This window comes from Polyodon spathula, chromosome 18 (assembly GCF_017654505.1).
Source record: "Polyodon spathula isolate WHYD16114869_AA chromosome 18, ASM1765450v1, whole genome shotgun sequence".
In the NCBI taxonomy this organism is placed as follows: domain Eukaryota; kingdom Metazoa; phylum Chordata; class Actinopteri; order Acipenseriformes; family Polyodontidae; genus Polyodon; species Polyodon spathula.
The window spans coordinates 36,229,955-36,253,301 of NC_054551.1; the positions used below are offsets into that span (position 1 = coordinate 36,229,955).

Sequence of the window (23,347 nt, forward strand, 5' to 3'; positions counted from 1 at the left end):
CGCAGAATGAAGTCCTGTCTATCTGTGTTGTAGCTGCCTAGCTGAGCTGTCTGGCATGCTGCACTCGGGCCCTGTTGGCACACACAGGGTTGCTGTCTGCATTGAGTTGCTATTTGAAGGTAGTAAATGTAGTTTGAAATTGTTTTGTCAGCTGCTGTGGGAGGCAGGCATGAGTTTATATCTAGAGAACCAATTGTGATGAAACTTGCTCAGGAATTACTGTAACGTATGTTTCCACAGTCAAGGGAATTGGAGCCAATTTATTTGATTTTAGTTTATCTTTAGCACCAGGTATCGGGTGCCAAGTTCTGTTAACTCACACAGATGAAAAGGGGACTTGCTATTTGTTATTTATATTGGCTGTGTTTCTCATGCAGCATGGACTGCAACACAGCATTAGCTGTGTTAAATAGGTGAAGCTGTTCAGTAATGTATCATTGCAACACATTATTAACTGTGTTAAACAGGATATAGAAGCTATTCATACATTATATAATAGCAGCACATTGCCAGTGATGTGAGCACATTATATAATAGCACTATTTTAGTAAACACCTATTTTTTTCCAGCATACCATTTTCACTTTAATAGAATCATTTTAAAATCAAAAGATTAAAATGGAGGTTTGTTATTGTATGCTTCCAGGAGCGTTTATAAAATACTTTCCTCTCTTTGCTGTTGGTCCTGATATACAGTAAATCTTGTGGGTGTTGAAGACTCTGCGTTCCTCTTTATCTAGCCTTGTGCAATCCCGTGCTTGTTCTTCACACAGCAGGGCTGTTCTGAAGTGCTCAACACACGACGCCACAGGGTTCTGTTACGGAGTCCTGCTGTACATGTTGTAGCTTCCACATTCCATGCTGCTGCTCTCCTGTAGCCCCTCATACTGTTCTTCATGCTCTCCTGTAGCCCCTCGCACTGTTCTTCATGCTCTCCTGCAGCCCCTCGCACTGTTCTTCATGCTTTGCTTGGATTAGCTGAAGCTTTGGCTTCATACCCATATAAAAATGTAGCTGCTATTACCAGAACTGCTCCAAGGAAAAAGACACTGAAAAAAAACACACCACGGTGTTAAACTAGAATATTTCAATTGCACTTCACATATGGTAAATTGGGTGGCTTTTAAAATGACAACTTGAGGCAGATATTCAAAGACACATTTGTCCCTTTTCTGAGTGAAGTGATACCCCAACATCACAACCCTATACATGTGCTGGGCTGGATGCAGGGTTTACAATATGTAACGCTATACATGTGCTGGGCTAGATGCAGGGTTTATAATATGTAACGCTATACGTGCTGGGCTGGATGCAGGGTTTACAATATGTAACGCTATACATACAGTATGCTGGGCTGGATGCAGGGTTTAGAAGATCTTATTTTAGTACTTATGGGTTAGTTACATGTCACAGACCGTCGCTGTAAATTCACGGCTCAGATTTGCTGGGGACTTCTTCATATTTTAACAAGCAGATTAACAAAGGCCTTTAAAAATAACTTACCTTGTTGGCACAAAATCCTGTAACCAGAAATATGAAATCAGTGTAGAAAGGATGATGGATAGGGAGGTTGCAAACCCTTTCAAAATATTGTCAGCATATTTAATGACAGCTGCTATAACTAACCCTCCCAAAGCCTAGAAAAAGGAAATAAAACAAACTATTAGAATGGGAGGCACATGAATGCACAGCAGCATGCTCTACCTTATTGAGAATAGACTGGCTCTGTGGCACACGCTGAACAGACTGGCTCTGTGGCAAAGTGTGTGTGTAGAATGAGGCTCTGGATCATCAAAGTGATAACAGTACCTGAAGAGACACAACAGCCCAGGTGAGAGAGCTGTATCCCTGGAACATGCCGTGTTCTTGCACTCGCTCCCCATCATACACATAGACGCCCATCAGTCCAAACACAGCACCAAACAAACCTGCACAGAGATGGGTTTAGTGACTCAGTCTGCACAGCTCTCTGTGTGTACGTGTGTGTGTAATTTATTTAATTATATATATATATTATAATATATAGATATATAATATAATATATTATATATCTAATATATAATATACTATATATATATACACACACACACACACACACACACACACACACACAGACAATATATATGTATGTGAAATATAATTTGTAGAAATCTCTGTAATGTAACACCAGATTCAGGCCTTACTCAAACACCTCAAAGGGTTCCTTCTATTAGCAGACATGTTTTGGCACAAAGGCCCCTCTGTCCCTGCTGGTAACTACACAGAACAGTCACTGTGTGCAATGTAAATGTTAGGGTGGCAAATGAAATATCCACAAAAACCTCAACTGAAATCCCTCTCAAGTGTTTTAAGGTTACAGAAAACAGGGCAGTCTTAGCCCAATATGAAGTGCTGTTCACAGTAATCCCAGCGTTTCTGTAATTCAGGTGTCACCCCGTGGCTCAGTCCTGGGGTCACAATGTTTAATATCAGCAGCATTTTCCAAGTGCTTTGTGACAAACACATCTACAGAACACAAACAAGGGTCTATGTGCATAGCTCCACTAACGCCATGTCATTTTACAATGCAAAGAAGCTTACCAAGCTGAATGTTTCTAATCCACACAGACTGCTTTGTTTCCTTCAAGATTTTTTCAAAGTAAACCCCAGCAAATCCACTAGAGAAGCAGGCTGTCAGCACGGCCGTGAGTCCTACAAACTGCGAGCCTGCTGACAGGTCCTTCTGAGCAGAGTCCAGAGAGTCTGAGGGCCACTGAACACACAATCCACACAGAGAGGCTTTATTAGCAGAGTGAGCAGGGAGGGAGTTTGTGTGCGCACACACAATCCACACAAAGAGGCTTTATTAGCAGAGTGAGCAGGGAAGGAGCGTGTTCGCACGGGTACACACACACACACACACACACTCACTCTTACTAAACAGCCAGCAACAAATACTTCTTATACTGCTGGGGCCGTTTTTTTAAAGCTTGTGATCTGGAGAAAACTGATCTAGTCCTATATTCTGTGATCAAAATTACATAAATAAATAAATAAAAATAAAAAAATCCAGGATTTCAAGCTCTGAAAAACCAACCCCTGGAAATCTGTACACACTGGAGAAGCAATCCTGGGAACAGGAGCTCTTGAATCAGCACTAGACAGTTCAAACTAAGGGAAGTGTAACTCATCCACAACTCCACTTCAGTAGAATTTGTTTCACAATCTTGCATGAAATATTAAAACACACTGAATTACAAACCGCTTTGTAATTCAAAAACAGACAAATTGAAAAAAAAAGGGACATTTTGAAATCCAGTATGAAACACTGTAGTACTATTACGGCTTCTGGTAGACTTTTGCAATATCATTTTGTAGTTTCTTTGATTACATTATGTTAATTAAAAGACCTAAATTATGTTCATATCTTTTTTTTTTTCATTGTCTCAATCTCAATTGTAAAATTCTAGGTGATGCAAAACTTTTGGCCAGAGCTGCAATTCATGAGAACAAATGCATTTGAAGAGACCAAGCATTGCACCTGTACCAAAACATTTATATATAAAAATAAAAATATTACAAATCTACAGATGCATACCTGAACAAGCATTGCACCAGTTCCAAAACATTTAGATATTGTTATTATTATTATTATAATAATAATAATAATAAAATTAAAAAAACACCACCACACCACACCTCTACAGATACATACCTGAACAAACGCTACTCCGGTCATTAATATCAACAGGGAGAGCCACTGATAAATGTTTAACCTTTTTCCAAGCATTGACACAGAGAATAAAGCTGTGGTGAGAATCTTCAGCTGGTATGTAACCTGTGGAAATAGCATTAAATACACAGTCAGTAGACGCGCCTCCACGTTACAAAACGGCTTGACGTTTCCATGTAACCAGCAGAACGAGACGGATACCTGATAAGTAGCTGCATCCAGATTGGAAAGGGCAACATAAAGCAGATTGTTCTGTAGAGTGTAAATCCCTGCTGGGACAGCCAGCTTCAGGCTTTCCATTGGCTTGTTTACAATCTCGTCATGTAAAACTCTGTTGAGCGCCATCAAACTGCAGCCTGAAAACAACAAACACACATGCCGCCCTTACTGAATCAGAGACAAGCGCAGTGCAATACCACGATCCTTACAAACACACTGCAATACCACGATCCTTACAAACAAGCACACTGCAATACCACGATCCTTACAAACACACGAGCAGCCCTTACTGAATCAGAGACAAGCACACTGCAATACCATGATCCTTACAAACAAACACACTGCAATATCACGATCCTTACAAACAAACACACTGCAATACCACGATCCTTACAAACAAACACACTGCAATACCACGATCCTTACAAGCACACACACTGCAATACCACGATCCTTACAAACACACACACTGCAATACCACGATCCTTACAAACACACACACTGCAATACCATGATCCTTACAAACACACACACTGCAATACCACGATCCTTACAAACACACACACTGCAATACCATGATCCTTACAAACACACAAGCAGCCCTTACTGAATCAGACAAGCACACTGCAATACCACGATCCTTACAAACACACACACTGCAATACCACGATCCTTACAAACACACACACTGCAATATCACGATCCTTACAAACAAACACACTGCAATACCACGATCCTTACAAACAAGCACACTGCAATACCACGATCCTTACAAACACACACACTGCAATACCACGATCCTTACAAACACACGAGCAGCCCTTACTGAATCAGAGACAAGCACACTGCAATACCATGATCCTTACAAACACACACACTGCAATATCACGATCCTTACAAACACACACACTGCAATATCACGATCCTTACAAACAAACACACTGCAATACCACGATCCTTACAAACAAGCACACTGCAATACCACGATCCTTACAAACACACACACTGCAATACCACGATCCTTACAAACACACAAGCAGCCCTTACTGAATCAGAGACAAGCACACTGCAATACCACGATCCTTACAAACACACACACTGCAATACCATGATCCTTACAAACACACAAGCAGCCCTTACTGAACCAGACAAGCACAGTGCAATACCACGATCCTTACAAACACACACACTGCAATACCACGATCCTTACAAACACACACACTGCAATACCACGATCCTTACAAGCACACACACTGCAATACCACGATCCTTACAAACACACACACACTGCAATACCACGATCCTTACAAACACACACACTGCAATACCACGATCCTTACAAACACACACACTGCAATACCATGATCCTTACAAACACACACACTGCAATACCATGATCCTTACAAACACACAAGCAGCCCTTACTGAATCAGACAAGCACACTGCAATACCACGATCCTTACAAACACACACACTGCAATACCACGATCCTTACAAACACACACACTGCAATACCATGATCCTTACAAACACACAAGCAGCCCTTACTGAATCAGACAAGCACACTGCAATACCACGATCCTTACAAACACACACACTGCAATACCACGATCCTTACAAACACACACACTGCAATACCATGATCCTTACAAACACACGAGCAGCCCTTACTGAATCAGAGACAAGCACACTGCAATACCATGATCCTTACAAACACACAAGCAGCCCTTACTGAATCAGAGACAAGCATACTGCAATACCATGTTCCTTACAAACACACACACTGCAATACCATGATCCTTACAAACACACAAGCAGCCCTTACTGAATCAGAGACAAGCACACTGCAATACCACGATCCTTACAAACACACACACTGCAATACCATGATCCTTACAAACACACAAACAGCCCTTACTGAACCAGACAAGCACACTGCAATACCACGATCCTTACAAACACACACACTGCAATACCATGATCCTTACAAACACATGAGCAGCCCTTACTGAATCAGAGACAAACACACTGCAATACCACGATCCTTACAAACACACACACACACTGCAATACCACGATCCTTACAAACACACACACACTGCAATACCACGATCCTTACAAACACACACACACTGCAATACCACGATCCTTACAAACACACACACACTGCAATACCACGATCCTTACAAACACACACACTGCAATACCACGATCCTTACAAACAAGCACACTGCAATACCACGATCCTTACAAACAAGCACACTGCAATACCACGATCCTTACAAACAAGCACACTGCAATACCACGATCCTTACAAACACACGAGCAGCCCTTACTGAATCAGAGACAAGCACACTGCAATACCACGATCCTTACAAACACACACACTGCAATACCATGATCCTTACAAACACACGAGCAGCCCTTACTGAATCAGAGACAAGCACAGTGCAATACCACGATCCTTACAAACGCACACACTGCAATACCATGATCCTTACAAACACACACTGCAATACCATGATCCTTACAAACACACACACTGCAATACCACAATCCTTACAAACACACGAGCAGCCCTTACTGAATCAGAGACAAGCACACTGCAATACCACGATCCTTACAAACACACACATTGCAATACCATGATCCTTACAAACACACGAGCAGCCCTTACTGAATCAGAGACAAGCACACTGCAATACCATGATCCTTACAAACAAACACACTGCAATACCATGATCCTTACAAACACACAAGCAGCCCTTACTGAATCAGAGACAAGCACACTGCAATACCACGATCCTTACAAACACACACACTGCAATACCATGATCCTTACAAACAAGCACACTGCAATACCACGATCCTTACAAACACACAAGCAGCCCTTACTGAATCAGACAAGCACACTGCAATACCACGATCCTTACAAACACACACACTGCAATACCATGATCCTTACAAATACACACACTGCAATACCATGATCCTTACAAACACACAAGCAGCCCTTACTGAATCAGAGACAAGCACACTGCAATACCATGATCCTTACAAACACACACACTGCAATACCATGATCCTTACAAACACACAAACAGCCCTTACTGAACCAGACAAGCACACTGCAATACCACGATCCTTACAAACACACACACTGCAATACCATGATCCTTACAAACACATGAGCAGCCCTTACTGAATCAGAGACAAACACACTGCAATACCACGATCCTTACAAACACACACACACACTGCAATACCACGATCCTTACAAACACACACACACTGCAATACCACGATCCTTACAAACACACACACACTGCAATACCACTATCCTTACAAACACACACACTGCAATACCATGATCCTTTTTTACACTGGATAAGTCTTCAGGAGTAGAATCTGAAGCCCCTGCAGTTCCATCCAAAGTGCTGTGTATAGAGAGGCATGCATGGGGAAGAACACTCCCTAAAAAAGGTGATGAGGCCAAAGCTTACCAGTGTCCTTGAAGACCAGCAGAACACAGGCCCCAATCTTCAGGAGCTCCGCAGCGACGACGGCGGATGAAGCCAGGTACCGGGGCCCATCTTCCTTCAGCGTGCGAGAGAAGCGCATGGTCAGGACCAGGCTGGTGGTCTGGAAGACCAGGACTCCCAGAGACAGGAACTTCAGGTTCACAGGCATGGTGCTGCTGCTGCCCTGCAAGCAACAACAGCAGCTTACACACCAATCTACAGGGAGCGGCACACTTTCACAATCAGTGCCATCATTTAACCTTCATAGTGTTGGACATGCATTCTGTTTTTCCCTTGTCTGAAAAGGTTTGATATTGCTGTCCTACATCAGAGACACATGCTCCCTGCTGGACTGTCTCAGCTTTCTTGCATGGGTAGTGAGTCGTGCATGCAGAGCCATTCAACTCAAGAATGCTTGTGTGAGGACAATGGACTGGGTTCCAAATATTAACCCTCCATCACCAAAAGCAGCCAGTACAACAAGACATTGCACAAAGTGGAGCTTTTAAATATTGTGTGCTTGCACATTGAACAAGCACATTAAACAAAAAAGCATTTTAACAACGAAATGTATGAAATGAAAACCATATCTTAAACAATCAACCAGGTTTAAAAATAACATTCCGGCTGAACAGTAATCCACTGTCACAGAGCTGCATCACACAGGGCTACATGCAATGGATCACTTAATTTTTTCCTAAACTGAACGCTAACCTGACAATTTGGAGTGAAGAGGTTGAAGAATCAGGACTGCCTAGTCCCTGACCACTGTACTGTAATTCTTGATATGTATTTTTTGTATACAACTGTAAGTCGCCCTGGGTAAGGGCGTCTGCTTAGAAATAAGTAATTAGAAGAAGAACACCCCACCCTGTCACAATGCAAGAGTATACCTACCTGCTGTAAAACACAGTCTTCTAGTAGGATATACATAACACTGGCTGAGGGCTTCATCCTGGTTAATCTTTAATATTCACACGATAAGTAGTGCAAGCCCAGAGAAAACAAAAGATCCAGGTCCTTATCTTCTTGTTACACCCTCACCAAGGAGAGAGATTGCCACGCACATTCTGACACACCCCTCTACCCATTTCAAAACCTGCCAGAACTAGGAGTGCTGGGATGTGTCAAAAGCAGTGCAATGAGAAATCCTGCCAGTACAGCAGTGCTGTGAGGAGCAGTGCAATGAGAAATCCTGCCAGTACAGCAGTGCTGTGAGGAGCAGTGCAATGAGAAATCCTGCCAGTACAGCAGTGCTGTGAGGAGCAGTGCAGTGAGAAATCCTGCCAGTACAGCAGTGCTGTGAGGAGCAGTGCAGTGAGAAATCCTGCCAGTACAGCAGTGCTGTGAGAAGCAGTGCAATGAGAAATCCTGCCAGTACAGCAGTGCTGTGAGAGCAGTGCATGAGAAATCCTGCCAGTACAGCAGTGCTGTGAGGAGCAGTGCAATGAGAAATCCTGCCAGTACAGCAGTGCTGTGAGGAGCAGTGCAATGAGAAATCCTGCCAGTACAGCAGTGCTGTGAGGAGCAGTGCAATGAGAAATCCTGCCAGTACAGCAGTGCTGTGAGGAGCAGTGCAATGAGAAATCCTGCCAGTACAGCAGTGCTGTGAGGAGCAGTGCAGTGAGAAATCCTGCCAGTACAGCAGTGCTGTGAGGAGCAGTGCAGTGAGAAATCCTGCCAGTACAGCAGTGCTGTGAGGAGCAGTGCAATGAGAAATCCTGCCAGTACAGCAGTGCTGTGAGGAGCAGTGCAATGAGAAATCCTGCCAGTACAGCAGTGCTGTGAGGAGCAGTGCAATGAGAAATCCTGCCAGTACAGCAGTGCTGTGAGGAGCAGTGCAGTGAGAAATCCTGCCAGTACAGCAGTGCTGTGAGGAGCAGTGCAGTGAGAAATCCTGCCAGTACAGCAGTGCTGTGAGGAGCAGTGCAATGAGAAATCCTGCCAGTACAGCAGTGCTGTGAGGAGCAGTGCAATGAGAAATCCTGCCAGTACAGCAGTGCTGTGAGGAGTGCAATGAGAAATCCTGCCAGTACAGCAGTGCTGTGAGAAGCAGTGCAATGAGAAATCCTGCTAGCTTCATGACTCTGTTTGTGCAGAGCATCACACCTTTTTCATTGCTTTTGAAAAAGGACAACTGTAAATAAAACACAGCTGTCCAACTTGTTTTTACAAGCAAACATGACATTTCTACACTGCATTATTTAAATGCATCTCAGGATGTACTTCCTTAAAATGATTTCCATGCAATAATACAGTAGTATTGCGGCATTGTGCTAATCTGTGGATTCAGAAAACAGCCCCAGGTCAGTGAATAAAATATTGATAAACTGGAGCGCCTCACCTCCAACACAGCCCAATCTTGTTATACATGGTCTGGCACTGTCAGTGCAATCAAACTAAACTGTGTTCATTTCTCGCTTACCTTTCACACCAAGTAACTGGCGTTGGGATAAATTTCGGCAGCACACGGATATCTGTCAATCCTTAAAACACAACAGAGGGGTGTATTAATGCCACGTAGTACTTACAAGAGTCGACAACTGCCTCGCTAGCTTCCCTGCTCCGTAGGGTCTGCGGCCAGGGGTCCCGAATCCTTTGGGTTGAAGCTCAGCACCGAGTAAGGAAATGCGCTACCGCAGACGTGTAAGGGGGCGGAGCAGCGACGTGTCATATCACAGAGAAAAGGCACTTTTAGACAAACCCCAGTTTAGCGTTCTCTCTACCAGAACTGTCTTTAACAAAACAGCTTGTTTTAGAAACACTACAGGTATAACGGTGAAAATGCAATAACGTTAACTATAAATCCGCACCAACTCAAACGAGTGGCATTAGCGACACAGGAAGGACACCGCTGGTACCCATTAGATCACCTTTAAACTGAAACAGCTAGCCCCGAATTTCTTAGTAAAAAGTTACAATTAAAATTTTATCAAGCTATGAATTCAGTGATAAGGTAACTGCGGCTAACCCAGCTCTCTCCGTTTTGTTTTTGAATAGCACTGGTTATCTGCTGTACCAGCATCCAGCTGTATGCGGAACTGTGACTGGGAAAAGCAACGTACATTTATAAATGAATTACCGTCACCTCGATGGAGCAGCCCGCTTCAACAAGCTGTCCTTCGCTTTGGAGCCGTGTGCCCTCTGTCTGCTTCCCTTGCAATTCTCCGCCGATACTTGTTGTGTCCACAGCCGCTGTCTGGGTATTATCTCCCGACCCCGCCGTGGGTGAATTCAGCACCTCTCTGTTTCCCTCGCTCCTTACCTGCCACCCTCGCTCCTAACCTCATGTTTCATCAAACCTCTTCAATGCTTTGGATTGTCAACAAAAAAAGCAGGTCGCGACAACTTCCGGGTTACCAGCACGGATACTAGAAAGGATACGACAATGATGTCATAAATATGCAGAGATAGAGGCGGGAGGCGCGGCGTCCTCAACTCACCTCCAATGGAGTTCAGACACCGAGCATCCGATACGTATTCCACTGACTAAATAATCCTAGTCTCACAGCTAGCAAAGGAAGGAAATGATTTTCATTATACAGGCTAAATAACCAAAAATATAAACGCAACATGCAACAAGATTTTACTGAGTTACAGTTCATATAAGGAAATCAGTCAAATGAAATAAATAATCTATGGATTTCACATGACTGGGAATACAGATATGCATCTGTTGGTCACAGACACCTTAAAAAAAAAAAAAAAAAAAAAAAAAAAAGGTAGGGGCGTGGATCAGAAAACCAGTCAGTATCTGGTGTGACCACCATTTGTCTCATGTAGCGCGACACATCTCCTTCGCATAGAGGTGATCAGGCTGTTGATTGTGGCCTGTGGAATGTTGTCCCGCTCCTCTTCAATGGCTGTGTGAAGGTGCTGGATATTGGCAGGAACTGGAACACGCTGTCGTACACGTCGATCCAGAGCATCCCAAACATGCTCAATGAGTGACATGTCTGGTGAGAATGCAGGCCATGGAAGAACTGGGACATTTTCATCTTCCAGGGATTGTGTACAGATCCTTGCAACATGGGGCCGTGCATTATCATGCTGAAACATGAGGTGATGGCGGTGGATGAATGGCACGACAATGGGCCTCAGGATCTCGTCACGGTATCTCTGTGCATTCAAATTGCCATCGATAAAATGCAATTGTGTTCATTGTCCGTAGCTTATGCCTGCCCATACCATAACCCCACTGCCACCATGGGGCACTCCCTGTTCACAACGTTGACATCAGCAAACCGCTCACCCACACAACACCATACAAGCTGTCTGCCATCTGCCTGGCACAGTTGAAACCGGGATTCATCCGTGAAGAGCACACTTCTCCAGCGTGCCAGTGGCCATTGAAGTTGAGCATTTGCCCACTGAAGTCGGTATGACGCCCAGCTGCAGTCAGGTCAAGACCCTGGTGAGGACAACGAGCATGCAGTTGAGCTTTGCAGATGAGACGGTTTGTGCAGAAAGTCTTCGGTTGTGCAAACCCACATTTCATCAGCTATCCGAGTGGCTGGTCTCATACAATTGCACAGGTGAAGAAGCCGGATGTGGAGGTCCTGGGCTGGCGTGGCTACACATGGTCTGCAGTTGTGAGGCCGGTTGGATGTACTGCCAAATTCTCTAAAACGACGTTGGAGGTGGCTTATGGTAGAGAAATGGTGGACATTCCTGCAGTCAGCCAATTGCATGCTCCTTCAAAACTTGAGACATCTGTGGCATTGTATTGTGTGACAAAACTGCACATTTTTGGCCTTTTATTATCCCCAGCACAAGGTGCACCTGTGTAACGATCATGCTGTTTAGTCAACTTTTTGATATGCCACACCTGTCAGGTGGATGGATTATCTTGGCAAAGGAGAAATGCTCTCTAACAAATTTGTGCACAAAATTTGAGAGAAATAAGCTTCTTGTGAGTATGGAAAATTTCTCGGATCTTTTATTTCAGCTCATGAAACATGGGACCAACACTTTACATGTTGTGTTTAGTTTTTAACAATGATGCTATCCTTCGCATATTTGCAGATGTTACACATTTGTATAATTGTAGCTGCCAGTGTGCGGTGTCAGTAATTCAGGTTGTATCCTTCCTCATTTCAACAGGTATCGCTATTGTCTTAATTAGCCTAACTTTCCCCCCAGAGGCAGGTACAAGGCACACCTTCATGGATGGTTTTGCGGTTCTATTCAGCACAGACATTTACAGCTATATTCTGGGTGCACGATTCATCCTGTAGTTTAGACGGAAGCTGTTGGGTGCTGCTGTGGGCACTGAAATAAACTACAGCAAATAAACATGCCTGTATTATAATTATAATTATAATAATGATGAACGGTTTCCTATGTGAGACCATTTCTGCAAATGTCTGTGCAGAATTCTGTAATAATTTCTGTGATTGCAGAATTGGGGATCCTGGTAGGATTGGTGATTAAACCTGTTCATTTATGATTAAAATATAGTGTAGTGCTGGATGTAAAGATGTGCGCAGAATAAAATAAAGCAGGTGAGTAGAAAACGTTCTTATCACGTACTGTTTCATACACCTGCTAACATTCTGACAAATATATTCAAATATTCAATACTTGATTTGCTTGATAAGGGTTAAATTAATATTTGGGGAGGGGGGCCCATCATTCTCTTTCTCCACTACTGCTCCCTACCCCTCTCACTTTAGGCAGAGTCAGTGCCAGGCTAAGAGTGCAGCAGCAGCTGCAACATGAGTTACAATGGCTATATGCGGAGACACACCACCGCCAGTACACACCACAGTTCATAAACTTCACACACAAAGTAGCAGCGTCTTAAAACCCTGCCGCTGCCCCTACTTACCAGGCCGGCACCTATGCTTACATGAGCTGCTCCTTATCCTGAACATGCTCCCAGCTCTCTCTCTCTCTACTTCTTTCTGGTTAATGGCCAAGCTTCCTCCGAAGCTTATTGTCGCCACCTACTGTTTCTTTTGATTATTGTTATTGTGAGCCCAACAGTTTGATTCCTGATTTATTTTTCTCTTTTTTTTTTTAAGACTGGTTAAATCTCTGTTTTCTTAATGAATTTCCCTATATACCTGACCATCCCCTATGCCGTCCCTAAAAAAATATTCTGAATATTCAAAGTCCTCAACTCTTTCCCTTCCTCTAATCTCACTTCTCTGTATCTAGTACATTCAACCATCTGGTGTTCCAGTTTCCATAGCCCCACATCTCACACATAACCAATTCTCATGCGCTCCAATTCTATAGAAATGTTCATTTAAAATTGAGGTTACCTTCCTCCTGTCTATTCCTTCCATACCATCCTTCCCACAAGCTGACTTTACTTTGTGGTTTATATCATTTACGTCCTTTTTCCCCCTATTCCACATACTCTACCATTCATCCACTATAATTGTTCCTATTATTTTACAATGAACATCCAAACCCACATTCACTTTCTTCACTGCCATTCTTGCTAGCCCATCCTGCCCTCTCATTCCTCAGTTGCTCCCGCTCGTTTTTCCTAATGACCCTTTAGAAAGTATTCAGCTACAAACAATTGCACTAAATAATCAATTACGACGTGATTCCCTTAAACACAATCAAACATGCTTTAAAAACATCACTATCGAATAATCAAAGTGCAATAGAAAAAGACACATCTATAAATTAGAACTACAAACTCAAGTGCAAAGAAAGCTTAACCCTGTTACACTAGCCTACATATTAAAAGAGAAGCAAAAAACAGCATAAACAAGAATCACAATATATACAATTACAGATAATTAACAACTGCTATAAACAGATTGCTACAGAAACACAGATGCATCCAATAGCAACTTTCAAAAATACAAAAAAAGGAAACACACAGATTGCATGCAGCTGTAATTCTTGAGCTACAGACAGGGTGATTACAACACTTGCAAACCCCACTTTGAGGTCTAATTATATATATACGCCTGTCCAGTTTTCCCAGCATCCTACTCGAGTCTCCAGTGATAGCAATGACTTACACTATATGCTTTCTTTTTTTTTTTTTTGCAGTTTATTTGCTGTTTGTGGTGGTGGAGCAGTCTGTTCCGAATCCTGACCGACACAAAGACCGTCACTGTTCTGTGAGACCTGCAGCCCTGGCTGTGTGCAGCTCTGAGCCATTTAGATAACACAGAAATAGTAGCATTGAGGTAGTTATTGGGTAATAATTACACTGGGGTAGTTGTTGGTTAATTGCACTGGGGTAGTTATTGAGTAATAATTGCACTGGGGTAGTTGTTGGGTAATTGCATTGGGGTAGTTATTTTGTAATAATTGCACTGGTGTAGTTATTGGGTAATAATTGCATTGGGGTAGTTATTCTGTAATAATTGCACTGGATAGACGTCCATTTCTCATTGATATGCCTTGAATTTGTTCAGGGAGTCTGTTCTGCACGGCCCAGCCTGCTTTCATTAACACTTCCTCAAGATCAGCGTCTCCAGAAACACCTGCTGTCAAGATGCTTTATTAATAGAGTAATGCAAACAGCCTCTCCTCTAGAATTAAACAGAACAAAAAACAAAGCACAATTCATTCGAGACAGGCTTTATTTCAAAACAAGACTTCCTTCTACTTTAAATGAGAAAACTACTTCACATAACATGAACAAGCACTTAGTAAACACAGCTACATGCAAAATATTAGGAGCTGTTTATTACATATGTAAGCATGACAAGACTACTGAAGTGAACGCATCCTCTTCTGTGAACTTGGACTTGCATTTTGTGAAATATATCATTACAACATTGTTCCAAACAGGGATGCCACAGAGAGAACATCAGCAGAACAAAACATCTCCCAGAACTGGGATTAGCTGCTCCACCTTCCTTTAGCCAGATCTCTAGGTCCGATTCCTCAATACAGGTTCAACTGTACAGTTTCAATCCTGTAACCTGAACACCCCCCCACCCCCCCCACCCCACATTGGAAGAGATTTCAGTGTCCTTGTGAAAATCACTGCGTCTCCAGCGCCTCGCGCCGCAGTGCTGAGCTGTAATCCCCATTTCAACCCGGTCCTAACTCATAGCCCAAAGAGGTTTCAATTCACATAATAAACTGTGTTGTATGCGCAGCTGCTATTAAAGATACCAACAAAAAATAACTTTTGTGAAAATGAAACTTCATGTATTCATCAAAAACTTGTTTAAATTCGTCAAAACCCTTCTTCATGAACTCATGCACTGTGATGTGGGCCTTGGATCTGACGCATGGCTTTGCCTTTTAATGAGCTAATCACTGAAAAGCATGTCACTGGTAATATGTTCCAGTTCAATGTTTCAATTCAAACCCTTTCTGTGGGGTAATATTTCAAGTGTGGATTCAGTGAAAGCTGTTTCATTTTTAAACTTTAATTACAATATCAGCATTCCTTTACAAGAACAAACAAAGCATTTTTTGGTTTCTAACAATACCAATGATAATGATTAGTATTGTAGAAGTAGAAGTAGAAGCCCCTGCCAGCTTGGCGCATTGTTCTTCCTCAAGGGGCTGAGTGGGACTGCACAGGCACTGGACTCTTGCTACTACTTCCTGTGGAATGGCAACAATGCACAGGGACACACAAGACAGAACTGCTGTTCCTGCAACTTGCACACAATAAGTGCATAGTAATGATTGTCTAAATGCTATTCTAAGACTCCCCCTTCACTGCTGGTACTGCCGAGACAATCAGACGCAGCGTCCCATGACTTCAGTACTGCCGAGACAATCAGACGCAGCGTCCCATGACTTCAGTACTGCCGAGACAATCAGACGCAGCGTCCCATGACTTCAGTACTGCCGAGACAATGAGACGCAGCGTCCCATGACTTCAGTACTGCCGAGACAATGAGACGCAGCGTCACATGACTTCAGTACTGCCGAGACAATGAGACGCAGCGTCACATGACTTCAGTACTGCCGAGACAATGAGACGCAGCGTCCCATGACTTCAGTACTGCCGAGACAATGAGACGCAGCGTCACATGACTTCAGTACTGCCGAGACAATGAGACGCTGCGTCACATGACTTCAGTACTGCCGAGACAATGAGACGCAGCGTCACATGACTTCAGTACTGCCGAGACAATGAGACGCAGCGTCACATGACTTCAGTACTGCCGAGACAATCAGACGCAGCGTCACATGACTTCAGTACTGCCGAGACAATCAGACGCAGCGTCACATGACTTCAGTACTGCCGAGACAATCAGACGCAGCGTCACATGACTTCAGTACTGCCGAGACAATGAGACGCAGCGTCACATGACTTCAGTACTGCCGAGACAATGAGACGCAGCGTCACATGACTTCAGTACTGCCGAGACAATGAGATGCAGCGTCACGACTTCAGTACTGCACTTTCATTTGCATTTTGGCTGTCAGCAATGAAAGACCTGCTAAATAAAGTGATTTGAACCTTTGTGTTTAGTTTTCTTTCTTGAAAGCCTCATGCCTGCACCTCAGTATGCAAGGGTTCTAGTGATTTGGCATGAAAAAGATTCTTCTTATACAGCTTAAAAAGGGCTATCACACTAATCACAATGCAAATCATTCAAAGTGACATTGTTTCATTCTAATGATCTAAAATAAAACTTTGGAACCATTTACACTGAAAGAAACAATATACAAAAACATGTATGAAAAATATAGCAAACATTTCCATTGTAAGTACCAGAGCAAGAGACACGAAACCCTTCAAAGTGTTTCTGCAAAGTCTGTGTCCTTGTGATCAATTATTTTTATTTACTGGACTCTTCCAACATTTTAACTGTGTTTCTTCATGAAGGCAAGAAAACAAAGAAGGAAAGATGTTTCATTCCAGCAGCTGTTCATCACACCCCACCACACCCTGAAATCCTGGAAACAAACAGCTTGTGTGTGAAACATCTTGGCTGTCCTGTGTCCTCAGAGGAGCCTCCCTTGCTGTCCTGTGTCCTCGGAGGAGCACCCCTTGCTGTCCTGTGTCCTCAGAGGAGCCTCCCTTTCTGTCCTGTGTCCTCGGAGGAGCACCCCTTGCTGTCCTGTGTCCTCAGAGGAGCCTCCCTTGCTGTCCTGTGTCCTCGGAGGAGCACCCCTTGCTGTCCTGTGTCCTCAGAGGAGCCTCCCTTTCTGTCCTGTGTCCTCGGAGGAGCACCCCTTGGCTGTCCTGTGTCCTCGGAGGAGCACCCCTTGGCTGTCCTGGCCTGGAATCCCTCCAGAGAGGGACTGGACTGTGTGTTCTGGGTCAATGTAGTGTGGTCTCCAGGGGTTACAAAACCAATCATATGTTTGCCACATTTTAAAAGTTAATTAGAAATTATTATTTTAGATTTGGCCGAAACAGAACTTTTTATTCTTTAGCTGCAAAGGAGTCTATATGAACCAAGAATGGTTCCTGTGGTGTGTAGCCAGGATAAACCTTTCTGATGGGCTGGTTATACAGCAAGTGCAATACTCACTGATATTATTATTATTATTATTATTATTATTATTATTATTAAGAATACCCACAATATTGAAATCTATATATATAAAAATAATTTTTTTAAAAATACCAGCTAGCTGTTCCATTTATAAGAGAAAGGCAGACGGTGAATTTGACATCAGAAAACATCCTTCTGAAGAAACAAAAGCAAAAAGACTCGCACACTGAAGTTAAAACCAGCTGATTAAGACTAGAGAGCATGTCTGGAAGCAGATGCAGCTCGCTTCACACAAGCCTTTGGATCTCTTTGTTCATTTCTTCTTCTTCATCTCCCAGCCTTCATTTGCTTATAAAGTGTGAGTCTCCTTCATGCAAACGCCTGCATGCTGCTCCTCTGCTGCTCGGCAATGTGGGCGCCGCTGGGCTGCAGCTGGCTCATGGAGGTGGGGCTGGTGGTGACGTCGGACCAGTCGGAGGCAGAGTGGGGGGAGGAGCTGGACCATTGGTCTGGGGAATCTGGCGAGGGGGTGAGGTAGGGGTGCTCGCTCGGGCCCTGCTTGCCGTGACCGGGCGTGTTCTCCGAGGTGGAGGGGTAGCTGTGCTGCGATGGGGGGGTGGGGTATTTATCCACAGAGCTCTGAAGGGGTTGGTATTGAGGGAGTGCTGCTGCCCTCTGGCCATCTTGCTGGGGCATCAGGTTGTTGGGTATCTGGGCAGCAGGATGGCCCATATCAGAGCCCTGATACAGGGAGCCGCCCATGTTCTGTGCACAGTGGTTCTGAGCATGCGGAGAAGGTCTGTGCTGCTGCTGCTGCTGCTGATTCACAAGCTGCTGGCTGGCTGAGTTTGGCATCATTTGAAAGGAGACTATCGACGGCAGCTGCTCCCTCGCCATGGTGATATTCATGGGCTGGTGCATGCTGGGGTGAGAACCCGCAGCTTGGTGATGGTGGAGGACCCCGAACATGTGGCCGTAGCCCGAGCTGGGCAGCCCCATCCACTCTGAGGGGCCGTGCTGGCCCATCCTCCCTATGCCCAGGCCGTGCTGGGACAGCATGTGGCTGACAGGGGGCAGTATGGTGCTGGAGCCGTGACTCAGGCTAGCGAGAGAGAGGGTGTGCTGCGGATGCTGCTGCGCCCCCGGGGCTGTCAGGTGTGGGTGGGAGCTGTTGTCTGAGATGTAGGCGTGGGGAGATTCAAGGGAGTCGACGGGGGACAGGGTAACTGAGCTCTCCGACAGGTGGCCCTTGTTCTCTCCCGGAGATTTCTTCCGTCGACGGCCCTTGACCTCTTTCAGGTCCTTGCCCAGGCTGGGGTTGCTGCCTGGGGTCTTGGTGTTGGCGCGTCTTGCCTTCTTCCCCTGAGGGGCTTGGCGCAGGCTGAGGAAGGAACCGTTGGGGCCACACATGACGCCCACCATGTGTCCCCCCGCCCCGTGAGGACTGCGCACCACGTTGTACTCGTCCAGCAGCCGCACAATGTCGTGATGCATGCGCTCCTGCGCAATGTCCCGGGGCAGCCGGTCCATGTGGTCTGTGATGTCCCGGTTGGAGAAGTGATCCAGCAGCACCTGAGCTACCTGGAAGCTGCCCTCCCGCGCGGCGAGAAAGAGAGGGGTCTCCTCCTAGACACAGGGAATGACAAGAAGAAATAGGAACATTAATAACACACTTCACCGCCACATTCAAAACCACTGGAAAGCAGTTTAACACAACCTGTATCTATATCTATATGACAAGAAACCTTGTAACGCAAAATCCTAAACCAAACAGTGCCCAACACAGAACTGCGGAAGCAGGAACACATGCTTTATTTGCATTAGGAATATCCCATGCAAAATTTTATTCAACCTGGATGAGCACTTATGAAGATATAATGGGATACTGAAAACCGGTTGTGCACAGATTTCGAATTGTCTCATATATCATATCACTTGGACTTGTTTAGCACATCAAACTAGCTTGCCTGCTGGTCTCCACAGAGCCGCTCCTAAGAGCTGTGAGCTGTAGCTCTGTGCGCTCACCTTGTTGTCCTGCATGTCGCGGTTGGCTCCATTCTTCAGCAGCACCAGCGTGGCTTCGACATTGTTGACAGCTGCGGCCCAGTGCAGAGACGACTTTCCTGCAGGGAAACGGGACAGAGAGACAGCAGTCAAAGAGACTGTGACGGAGCAGCCTTTTCAAAGAGAGCTGCTTGATGCAGCCGTGGACCTGCGTACCGTGATCGTCCACGGCGTTGACATCAGCATGGCAGTTGATGAGCTCTTCCACCATGCCCTCCACCGCGAGGCGAGCGGCCAGGATCAGCGGGGTGGTGCCATCGTTCATACGGGCATCCAGGTCTGTGGCTCGGTTACGGATGAGAATCTGAGAGGAGAAACAGGCTTCGTCTCAACACACTTCTTCAGGGTGTTCAAGCACTATACAACCCTGAATACCCCTGCTAGGAAACGGCTAACATAGAACAAAGCCACCACTAACCCCAGTAATGCTGTGTTTGCAACAGATTGTATTATTGGTGTGCTGACTGGCTCCAGTGAGATGTGGCCCCTGGGACAGTTTGTCCAGCCCTTGTACCTGGAAGACTCCTTGTGCGTCGGCTGCCACAGCGCAATGCAGTGGCGAGCGACCTGTGTTGTCCTTGGCGTTGCCGTCTGCTCCGGAGTCCAGCAGGCGCTTGGCAGCGTCAGCCCGAGCGTAGCGGGCTGCCAGGTGGAGCGCGGTCTCGCCGGTGCGGTCCGTCTGCGCCACCAGGGTGGCTCCCTGGCAGATCAGGTCTGTGATTACATTGGCAGCAGAGTCGTCCTCCTCCTCCTCCTCCTCTGACACATCGGGACCACCCACTCGCAAGGATGCCAGCATCAAGGGGGTGAAGCCGTCTGCAGGGGAAGCAAAGAAACAACATCTTCTGTTGGGAAGAAACATTGACAGGTGGATGGAGGTACTGGTTTGTGTCTTTGCATGACGCTGACAGCTCTGGTTTTATTATGTACAGCCGTGGTGTACGATACAGGTTACAACTGACATACTTGTTTAGGGAGCAAAGAACAAGAGTGTACTGATGCTGCAGTCAACACTACAGGTGCAGTAAGTACAGCTCTAAAACACATAGCGAGTGCATCACAGTACTCACTGGATTTATTTCTTGTGTCCTTGATCATCTGGGAGCTAGAACACAAGTTAATACTTCAGGCTTAAAACTGCCCTCAATAAGAATTCTCTTGCACCCTTGTATTAAAGGAGGTGTATGTTCCGAAGTGAAGTGGAATCAGAGGGTACCTGGTCCCCTGACATTGACGTCCATGCAGTCCAGCTCCTGCTGGGCCTGCGGGGGAGTCAGTGCCAGCGAGGGGGTCACGCGGATATCGGCCGCCTCCAGGTGCTGAAGCGTCCATTGCCGGCGGTCGACCGTCCCCTCGCCTTCAGGGAGGAAGGCCTGGTCCTCAGTCTGACCGAAAACAAGTAGAGATTAGAGAGCCATCCAAAGATGCATGAGAAACTGGGGACACGTTCCCACCCCTGGGGTTACATTGCAGGCACAGTGGAACCTCCTGCAGCTTTCACAGCCTGCACAGGGGAGTCTGCAAGAAATCAGGAACCTGGGGACACATTCCCACCCCTGGGGTTACACTGCAGGCACAGTGGCACCTCCTGCAGCTTTCAAAGCCTGCACAGGGGAGTCTGCAAGAGATGAGGAACCTGCGGTACAGACAGCGCTCATTTCTTAAACCTCTGTCCAGACACACTGTCCCGTCAAATTGATCCCATCTGAGAGGACTGAGAGGAGTCCCAGCAAGGCACAGAAGTGACACCAGTACCTTTTTCTTTTTGGCTTCGGGCCGGTCATCAAGCCAGCGCTCATTCTGATTGGCATACATCATGCTTTCTTCATCTTGTGGTGTCACCAGGTTCCTATGAAAAGAAGACAGCAGGTTGTCACATGCAGGGAAGATTCGGGGTACTACAGAGGCATTTAGGAACTTCAGAAATGTCATGAATATGTGCCAGCTGATCCTAATAAAAGTCTTGCACTTGTGAAAGCAGTACCATCCGTTGTATTGTATTTCACTAAAGACAGGAGCCCTACTTCATTCCGAGATCATCCTGGCCCACAGGCTCCCGGCGCTTGCGGTCCTTCTTGGGCAGGAACCCCTCGGGGACCCAGAGCGTGCCGTGCTTGCGCTTGCTCTTCACCACGACCACGCCCAGGACCAGGAGCCCCAGGATTACAGCCCCCACCAGGGTCAGCAGGTACAGGTAGTGCTTCTGACTGTCATCCTCCTCCGGCTGGCCTGCAGAGAACAGAACGCTGCTTCACTGACACTCCAAAGGGACAGAGCGGGTTTCTGCTGTCATTGCTAGCAGGAAATGGGTAGCAGATGTATACTGCATAATACCCAAAAAGAGAATGTTTCTATTCAAACCATACTGCACATGATACTTCATTGTAGGGCCTACACACATGTTCAAAGTTACAGTAATGTGATGTGAAAGTGTTAGCTCCAATACGATTCTTGTACTACCCAGAATACCCTGCAAGGCTGTCAGGACTGTCTCACTCTGCCTTTCTATGAGATTGCTAACAATCTATTTGCACGCCTGTGGATACTCACTCCAGACGGAGATGACTGGGAGAGGGAGGCTGCCCTTGGCTGACTGAGCAGCTATGAATGCAGCAGCCTGGTCCGTTGTGGAAAAGCAGTCATTGGAATTGTGAACACACTGGCGGTTATCAATCTCCAGGTACACCTTAGAACTGAAAGGGAAAAACAAGAAGAAACAATCAGGAGCCTTTTCTCCCTGACAGCAGCCACTGTATCTCCTGGGCGACTCACAGCTTTATACACTGTAGTCCTCAATGTTCAAATCATAAGCAGCACAGTGATCATCTGGGGCACCTCTTAAACACACTCTCACTGCCTCTAACACTCACACTCTCTCACACTCACTCACTAATTCACACTCACATTCACTGCCTCACACTCACTCCTCTCACACACACTGTCTCCCACACTCTCACTCACACTCTCACGCTCTCAGTCAGTGTTTCTTTTCATCACAGTTAGCATCAGGACAGTAGCAGCTTCCAGGCTGGGTGAGACTTACCCCACGACCTCCCTCTCCAGCTCCAGGGAGCGCCGGCCCCTGCTCATGCTGTGGGTGGGATCCTCGTCCTCCCTGCCGTAGTAGGGGTACAGCATGGGCCTGTGCTGGGGGTCCAGCTTGAGGCGCAGGTTTGTGTGGAGCAGCGTGCCCAGCGTGTGCAGGAAGTGGGGCAGCTCTTCCAGAAGCTCCTCCGGCTGCAGCAGCACCACGATGACCAGTGTGGCCTCCAGCCGCTGGGGCGCGTCCTCCGAGCAGTCCAGCCCGTCCCAGCCACATTCCTCTGTGTTGCAGCCCTGGTCACAGTGCCTGTCAGCGTAGTGATTGATGCAGTAATCCTGATACCTGCAGGGAAAAGGGACAAGGATTCATAGTAATGCTACTGAATCCTCCACTGA

The 23,347-nt window shown here is 45.8% G+C and overlaps 2 protein-coding genes across 12 annotated transcripts in view; both read right to left on the minus strand.

Moving 5' to 3' along the window:
- Positions 1-235: 235 nt before the first annotated feature.
- On the minus strand, positions 236-10,829 carry LOC121331155 (UDP-N-acetylglucosamine transporter). Of its 11 annotated transcripts, none has more exons than XM_041278372.1 (9): positions 10,540-10,829; positions 9,877-9,937; positions 7,434-7,630; positions 3,913-4,067; positions 3,694-3,816; positions 2,580-2,751; positions 1,809-1,927; positions 1,503-1,636; positions 236-1,048 (listed from the first exon to the last, which is right to left on the minus strand). In XM_041278372.1, the coding sequence occupies exons 3-9, from the start codon at positions 7,618-7,620 to the stop codon at positions 958-960; spliced, it is 981 nt and encodes a 326-aa protein (XP_041134306.1). In that variant the 5' UTR covers positions 7,621-7,630; positions 9,877-9,937; positions 10,540-10,829; the 3' UTR covers positions 236-957. The 11 variants fall into 11 exon arrangements, with proteins under 11 accessions (XP_041134306.1, XP_041134302.1, XP_041134308.1 ...); XM_041278368.1 differs by having other exon boundaries at positions 7,434-7,635; XM_041278374.1 differs by lacking the exon at positions 9,877-9,937 and adding an exon at positions 9,983-10,084 and having other exon boundaries at positions 7,434-7,635.
- Positions 10,830-14,992: 4,163 nt separating this feature from the next.
- The window catches only part of LOC121331096 (neurogenic locus notch homolog protein 2-like), a 47,390-nt gene continuing 39,035 nt past the window's right edge, over positions 14,993-23,347 (minus strand). The window contains exons 26-34 of the mRNA XM_041278266.1: positions 22,953-23,294; positions 22,460-22,602; positions 21,934-22,138; positions 21,665-21,758; positions 21,126-21,294; positions 20,424-20,725; positions 20,066-20,213; positions 19,871-19,968; positions 14,993-19,471 (exon numbers count right to left, since the gene is read on the minus strand). Coding sequence (XP_041134200.1) covers positions 18,215-19,471; positions 19,871-19,968; positions 20,066-20,213; positions 20,424-20,725; positions 21,126-21,294; positions 21,665-21,758; positions 21,934-22,138; positions 22,460-22,602; positions 22,953-23,294 — 2,758 coding nt within the window. The 3' untranslated portion in view covers positions 14,993-18,214. The remainder of the gene's footprint in view (positions 19,472-19,870; positions 19,969-20,065; positions 20,214-20,423; positions 20,726-21,125; positions 21,295-21,664; positions 21,759-21,933; positions 22,139-22,459; positions 22,603-22,952; positions 23,295-23,347) is intronic.